We start from the raw sequence: 8193 nt of genomic DNA on the forward strand, positions 1-8193 counted from the left end.
TATATATATATATATATATATATATATATATATATATATATACATACATACATATATGTATGTATATATAGATAAATGCACACACAAACACATATAAATATGTGTGTATATATCTATGTGGATATGAATGTATTTTGTACTTGTTTCAGTCATTAAACTGTGGCCATGCTGGGACTCAACCTTGAAATATTTTAGTTGACCATCCTGAAAACCACAACTTCTTCCATCAGCCTTTTAGGCTGAGTTGCTAAGTAATGAGGACCTAAACACACCAACACCAGTTATCAAGCATTGATGGGGGAACAAACACATAACAAACAAAGAGTGTTTCACACTTTCCATATGAAAATTAGGGACTCCTTCAAAGAGTAACTGCTGCATTTGTTGAGTATATAAACAGTTTGGCTGCTTGTCTCTTTGGAGATTGTCAGAATGATGGGGACGCCTCTGATGAGAAACCAATAAAGTTTGTAAATCGATTAAGCTTGTCCATCGTTTTTTTTTCAGTCTGCAGAGAAATACTTAAAATTTGCCCTGTTTATAATCATACCATATGTTACATATTTATATATGCCTATATACACACACACACACAATAGGCTTCCTTCAGTTTCCATCTACCAAATCCACTCACAAGGCTAACCCAAGGTATCATGCGGTGGAATTGAACCTGGAACCATGTGGTTGGGAAGCAAATTCCTACCACAGCTGGGCCTCTGTGTGTGAGTGTGTGTGCATGTGTATATTATATATATATTTGTATATGTATACATACATTTATATATACACACGCATGCATATATAAAGAATCCTACAAACCAGATACAAAAATGACATATATATATATATATATCCATATGTGTGTGTGAAGGGTCAACACACACACATACTCTGGTTCAATTCCAACTCATCTATTGTTTAATTTATATATGAGTGTATATGGATTCGTTAATTTTTCGTTAAATATTTCAGCTTGTTTTTAATTTAATCCGAAGCCAATGAAATGTTCCGAGGCCATTGTATGGTTTGTGTTGTAGTATCACGTGGGTAGTAGTCTGTTGTGTAAGAATTTGACTGATTTCAGGAGGGTTCCAGTGAGCAGGTAGTTTGACCCCTTTCCAAGTAAATGGGTCTGGCTTTCCAATCTTGACTGTATGCTCCAGGAGGGGCTTCCTTTCTTATTGGATGCTATTTTTCAGGCTGTCCAACATGTGAAATGTCTCTGGTTGGTCCAAATTAGCTGCTCCATTCCCTTCCATTTGAATCGTTTCATTGGATTCAAGGAGAGTGGGAGCAGGGATATAATTAAGGTCCTTATTGCTGTAAAAAAAAAAAAGCAACAAAAAACAAAAACAAAAAAAAAACAAGAAATATAATACCTTTTTATAATACAAGGATTCAACCATGTAGTGTCCTGCAGGTCTCATGCTTGTGCCAATGTCATCATCATCATCATCATCATCAGCTTCATAATAATAATAATAATGATTTTTTTTTTTTTTTTTTTAATTATTGGACAATACGAAGAGCATGATGCGATTTCAATGAACAATATTTTGACAGTTTGCCTGTGTTTGTCAAGTTCAGAATGAAAAGTGATAAATAGAAAGTATAGAAGTTCAAATTTAAAAGTGGGAACACAGGATTTCCTCAGTCAAACTTTTGAATTTCTGTAATTTCTATTTATCAATTTTTATTGGCAAGCCATTAAAATATTGTCCAAACTAATAAAATATCTACTGAAATCACATCACACTCTGTATTTTCTGTTTGTTTTCGTGAAGAGTACGTCAAACCTTTTATATTATTATTATCATTATTATTATTATTATTATCATTTTTATTATTATTATTATTATTATTATTATTATTATTAAGGTGGAAGAATCGTCTGCACTCTGGGCAAAATGCTTAGCGACATTTCATCTGTCTTTACGTTCTGAGTTCAAATTCAATCAAGGTCGACTTTGCCTTTCATCCTTTCATGGTTAATGAAATAAGTACCAGTTATGCAATGGGGTCAATATAATCAACTAGCCCCTCCCCACCAAAAACTTTCAGGCCTTGTGACTTTAGTAGAAAGGATTATTATTATTATTGTTGTTGTTGAATGAGGGAACAGCATATGCCCTCAAAGTGACACTAGTGTACAAATATGTGAAGCCCAATATACCCATCATGACCCCCACCCCGTCTGATAAGGGTACACCAGGCCACATGCATCACAACCATATGTGTGCAACATGGTGATCAAGGTAAACAGTACATGACTTTTCAGGTGGAACCAAGTTCAAACTTTCTTCAGGTTGAGTAGCCCAACCTACACAAAAACCCAACCTACTCAATAAGGGTTATTTCAGGATGATGAACAAGACACCTATTATTATTACTATTATTATTATTATTATTATTATTATTATTATTATTGCTATTATCATCATCATTATTATTAAGGATGGTGAGCTGGCAAAACTGTTACCCTGCCAGTCAAAATGTTTAGTGGTATTTTTCCCATCCAAGTTCAAATACCGCCGAGGCCAACTTTGCCTTTCATCCTTTTAGGGGTCGATTAAATAAGTACCAGTTACACACTGGGGTCGATGTAATTGACTTAATCCCTCCCCAACAAATTTGAGGCCTTGTGCTTCCAGTAGAAAGGATTGTTATTATTATTATTATTATTATTATTATTATTGTTATTAAAGGTATCCAACATTCATTCCAGAAGTGTTTCATTACTGAAATATCTTTTTCTGAGCATGGACTTTTGTAACACAAGCCTTATTTTCCCCTGTTGCTTCCATGTTTTCTAACCTGGAAGAAGTCAGTTATAAGAAAAGGGGTGACAGGAATGGGACACTTTGGCAAAACAGATGCAGATGTTTGGATTCCATATATTGTTTTTTAATTATTCATGTTATTAATAGTCTTGTTCTTCTCCCAAAGGTTCTCTCCATTTTTTTTTCTTTCCTCATATCAAAAAAAAAAACAAACAACTTAAAATCTCATGTGGCCATCCCATCATAAAGCTACCAACAGGCACAATCTAAGGCTATCATGTTCTGTAGAGTGCCAATAAGGACTTCTTTTAGCTTGCTCTCATAAATAATTGGCAGGGGTGAGTATACAGAGGGGACACAATAAGAGTAGGGTATGTGTACATGGTTGTAGCCAGTTGACAGATGGTACTTGTTGCGCAAAAAAGCATGGTTGCTCACCCTCGAGTCTATGAGACTCAGACAATGGCCTGAGCAGTAACTTGCATTATAAACTTTTGGACGTAGGATCCAATTGAGGCGAATGTCAGAAAACCGAATCTGCCAAGGTTTCAAGCTGCAGTTGGTTGTATTATGTCTCTTGAAGTTCCTGTTAAAAAGTTGGTCGGGTGAAGACGATGTGTTTTGCAATGACCGCCGCCTCCGCTTGTCCTCCTCCAGTGATGGCGCTTTTACTGTCGTCGGTATGTTTGGTGTTGTCTTGGTCGGGAAGTCCTGCATCGGCAAACCCCTTTCTGGTTCCTCACCTGAACTATTTGCTGTTTCAGCCGAAGTCTTGAATAACCTTTTGGACTTCCTGTTGTTCTGCTGCGACCTCTTGATGTCTGCTATGAACATGTCACTGTACATGATGAGCAGGGCATTGGGGTTCAGCCTGCAAGACTGGTGCTGTCCCCTGCGGCGGTGGATGACCTTGAAGGTGAGTTGCTCTGACCTCTCCGCAGTGGCTCGCTTGACGATGGCCGTCACGTTTATCACGAGGTTCTTCTTTGTCATAAACATCTCTGCAATGGAGGAAACAACAATAACAACAACAGCAATAATGACAATAATAATAATAATAATAATAATAATAATACCTGAGGAATGAGCAAGTGTCTCTGCTGTGCTGCACCTGCAATAGAGTGGACGAACCCATTGCCTGTATTACAAACGAATGTCCTAGACCCACCCCTACAAGTTGTGGTGACACGATCAGGTAGTGAAACTGCTACATTGCAAACTGTGCCAAAAGTGGAGGTTAGAGAGAGGCAAAACATGGTCTGAGCACAAACTGCAGAGTTGGAAACTAACAAAATCCCCTGGGATTTCCAAATCCAAACAGATCAGGTGCTAGGGCATAACAGACCGGACCTAGTGGTGGTGGACAAGATGCACCACATATGCTATATAGTTGATGTTGCATGCCCTGTTGACTCATGAATGGTCAAGAAGGAAGGCAAAAAGATAGACAGATACAACCCTATCAAGTACGAAATAGCCCGGCTATGGAAAATGAAGAAGGTGAAGATAGTGCCAATTATTGTTGGGTCCTTGAGAATGTCTCCCCCTTGTAAACATAAGGACATAAGAAATGTGTCAAGGCCGACAAGAAGCAGTGCAGTTTCCTAGGGCTAACCAACAGTAGTATTATTCCCTTCAGGGGACTGTCACATTAAGTTGACAGCATACAACTACTTCATCGTGCTACTACTGCATAAATCTCTCTGAGAGATTTAGAAATGTATTATTTCCAAGTATCAGATAGTTGAAAAGAACAGATAGAATGGTAACACAGGCTACAGGCAGCAAGCCTGTTACACATGAAAGACTCCAACAAAACCTGCGATAAAAAGAAATAAGAATGATAATTATGCTTACTTATCGACCCATCATGCTTGAATAATTCCAAGAAGGTGAAGAAAGAGGAAGAAGACCAAAATGAATACAATCCCTTACAAATTTGAAATAGGAAGAATTTGAAGCATGAGAAGAGTAAAGGTCATGTCTATAACAATTGGTGCTTTGGGAAGAGTAAGCGAAGATATAGAGAAATGGCTGAAGGGGATTGGAATAGAATGACCAGTAGATCCCCTGCAGAAAGTTTGTCTCTTAGGGGCAGCAAGGATTATGAGGAGGGCTCTAAGCACTTGAAAGACTGCTGAAAACTTGTGGACACCTAAGGTTATAGGTAGTAACCCGCTACCCACATAAATCCTACCAAAAGTAAGACTGAACCTCAACCAAACCAAAATAATAATAATAATAATAATAATAATCCTTTCTACTATAAGCAAATGGCCTGAAATTTTACAGGAGGGGGATGAATCAATTACATCAACCCAAGTGCATAACTGGTACTTATTTTATCAACATCAAAAGGATGTAAAACAAAATCAGCAGAATTTGTTTAATAATAATAATAATAATAATAATAAAGGTTTCAAATTTTGCCACAAGGGCAGCAATTTTGGTGCTTATTTCATCGACCCCGAAATGATGAAAAGCAAAATCGACCTTGGTGAAATTTGAACTTAGAATGTAGCAGTAGACAAATTCCCACTGAAAATGTATCCCTGTAATTATAGGATCATTGGGAACTACCTCTAAAGATTTTGAACAAATGAATAGAGACATCAGCATTAAAGCATAAGACCATTTCTGGAGCTTTTGTTTTCTGTAGCTGCAGAAAACAGTGTTCTTAGTGACAGCCAGGTTGCTTTGTGAGATTCTTGGCATTTAAGGTTATTTGCTGTTGTCCGATGGTAGGAATTTTCCTAACAGTCTAATTTGTCATACAGGCTCAGGAATGGCTGTGTGTTCAGATGCTTGCTTCCCAGCCACATGATTCCAGGTTCAGTGCCACTGCATGACACCTTGGGCAAGTATCTTCTACTATAGCCTAAGGCTGACCGAAGCCTTGTGAGTGGATTTGGTAGGCGGAAACTGAAAGAAGCTTGTCATATGTGTATATATATATGTGTGTGCGTGTGTGTGTGTGTGTGTGTGTGTGTCTTCCCCCTACCCCACCATTGCTTGACAACTGGTGCTGGTGTGTTTATATCCCCAAAACTTAGAGGTTCGGCAAAAGAGACCAATAGAATAAGTACTAAGCTTACAAAGAATTAGTCCTGGGGTCGATTTCTTCAACTAAAACCCTTTAAGGCAGTGCTCCAGCATGGCCACAGTCAAATGACTGAAACATATAAAAGAATAAGGAAGAGTAACAACAACAGCAAAAATAATAATAAAAGTAATTAACCCTAATGTTTAATTAATTCAAATAAAATACTTAATATGAACAAAACTGAAAAAAGAACTTACTGGGTCGAACTATTGCATGTGTGGTTCGGACCCTTATATCAGGATAATGACAAACCCTTCGGGGTCGCTGTTTTATATTTAGAACCAGTTCAGAGCTGGATGTGACCGACAGGAATGATGTGTTCTGATTGGTGAATGTGAACTCCAAGAGCTTCCAATGGTGAAAATCTGGCAAAGGAATGGAAAAATGGAAATTTGGTTTAAACAGGAAGAAGGACAAATGTGGTTGGGAAAATAATTTCTTGTTTCATTTCTCTGTCTACCCATCTATCTACCCATCTTGACTCTCAAGCCACTACTGTGGAAGCTGGTGACGCTGAGGGGCATCACGCAAGAACTGGGATGTGGGACGAGCGTGTCTGCATACGCTGACAATGTCACCATTGTAGTGTCTAGCCAGAAGGACATGGAGCTGGTTGGCGAAACACTGCAAGACTACAAAGCAGCAACAGGAGTGAAAATCAACTTGGAAAAGTCGGTGGGTTTGCGGCTCTGCACCTGGAGAAGCAAGCCCATGCTTGTGGGTCACTGGACCAACAGACCGGTTAAACTGCTCAGGGTCTGGTTCAGTCCAGACCTCCAAATGGAGAAGAACTGGGACGAGTTAACGGGTAGGGTGGCCACCCTAACCCTAACCCTAACCCTAACCCTAACCCAGCAATGGGCCAAGAGAAAGCTATTTCTAAAAGGTCGGGTTGAGGTAGTGAATGTGTACATTGTATCCGTCATCTGCTACTGTCTGACCGTCAGGCCTTGTCCCGACCCTACCATCACAAAACTGGAATGCATACTCTTCTGCCTTTTGTAGAAGTGAAGCATTCCGGTGGTCAGGCGATCCATTTGCTGCTAACATTCGCTAAATGGAGGGCTGGGCATGCACTGAGACTGCAACAACTCCAGCATTCCATAGACGATAGTGAACAGGTGTGGTTGCCATTTGTTGAGCTGGCTGTGACCAGTGAGTTTCTGGGATGGATGATAATGACTACACCACATCCCAAAAATCTAGCACAGGTGTAAAAATGCATCGAAACAATTGTAGAGATTTAAAATAAAAAATATTATTCAATATATATTCTATCAGTTATATATATATATATATATATATATATATATATATGTATGTATATACTTGGGTGTCTGTGTTTGTCTCCCCACCATCATTTGAGAACCAATGTAGGTGTGTTGACTAAGTGGTTCAGAAAAAGAGACCAACAAAATAAGAACAAGGCTTACAAAGATGGCTTCAGTCAAATGACTGAAACAAATAAAAGAATAAAACAATAAAATAATATATATATATATTTACTTTTATTCTTTTTCTTGTTTCAGTCATTTGACTGTGGCCATGCTGGAGCACCACCTCAAAGGATTTTAGTTGAAGAAATTAACCCCAGGACTTATTCTTTGTAAAGCTAGTACTTACTCTATCGGTGGCTTTGACTGAACTGCTAAGTCACAGAGATATATATATATATATGCTTGGCGAAAAGCTGAACAACTTGCATAAGTAATAGGTTTATACGGATCGAATGTTCCTGCCACATATTAGCTCCTTCCCTCCATCAAATTGATGTCACCTGAACGGGTGTGCACGGTGTGCCATGCCTCAGGTGTTGAAGCGACTGCAGTGCAATGTGAGATGAAGTGTTTTGCTCAAGAACACAACGCACCACCTGGTCTAAGAATTGAAACCATGACCTTGTGATCATTAGTGCAACACACACACGCACACATATGCACATGTATAAAAGAACTCACATGCAACTTTGCGCGTGTGTGTGTTTCTTCTGTGATGGAAATATGTATGTCAACTAAAGAATAATATTTGTGTCCCACCCCACCTCGCACCGTTCCCACCCTCCTCCCCGCTGTTTTCATCATGTGATCACGGTGACAACTAATCAACACTACAGAGAAGGGGGTGGGGGAACTTGTTTTCCTGTACTCTGTTGAGGGTGTCAGGGGTGGTGAGAGTGGTGGCAAACCAGCCTGGCCTGCTCTTTGCAACATGAATGTGACAGTTCATGTCTAAAATTATATATACATAGATCTACAGATAGGCACACACACACACACACACACACACACACACACACACACACACACACAC

At 39.0% G+C, this 8193-nt stretch overlaps 1 protein-coding gene across 1 annotated transcript in view; it reads right to left on the reverse strand.

Moving 5' to 3' along the window:
* Positions 1-1362: 1362 nt before the first annotated feature.
* Positions 1363-8193, reverse strand: part of LOC106873338 (protein 60A) — a 16022-nt gene continuing 9191 nt past the window's right edge. The window contains exons 2-3 of the mRNA XM_014920663.2: positions 6081-6248; positions 1363-3781 (exon numbers count right to left, since the gene is read on the reverse strand). Coding sequence (XP_014776149.1) covers positions 3030-3779 — 750 coding nt within the window. The 5' untranslated portion in view covers positions 3780-3781; positions 6081-6248 and the 3' untranslated portion in view covers positions 1363-3029. The remainder of the gene's footprint in view (positions 3782-6080; positions 6249-8193) is intronic.

The sequence above is a fragment of the Octopus bimaculoides genome, chromosome 28 (assembly GCF_001194135.2).
Source record: "Octopus bimaculoides isolate UCB-OBI-ISO-001 chromosome 28, ASM119413v2, whole genome shotgun sequence".
Classification (NCBI taxonomy): domain Eukaryota; kingdom Metazoa; phylum Mollusca; class Cephalopoda; order Octopoda; family Octopodidae; genus Octopus; species Octopus bimaculoides.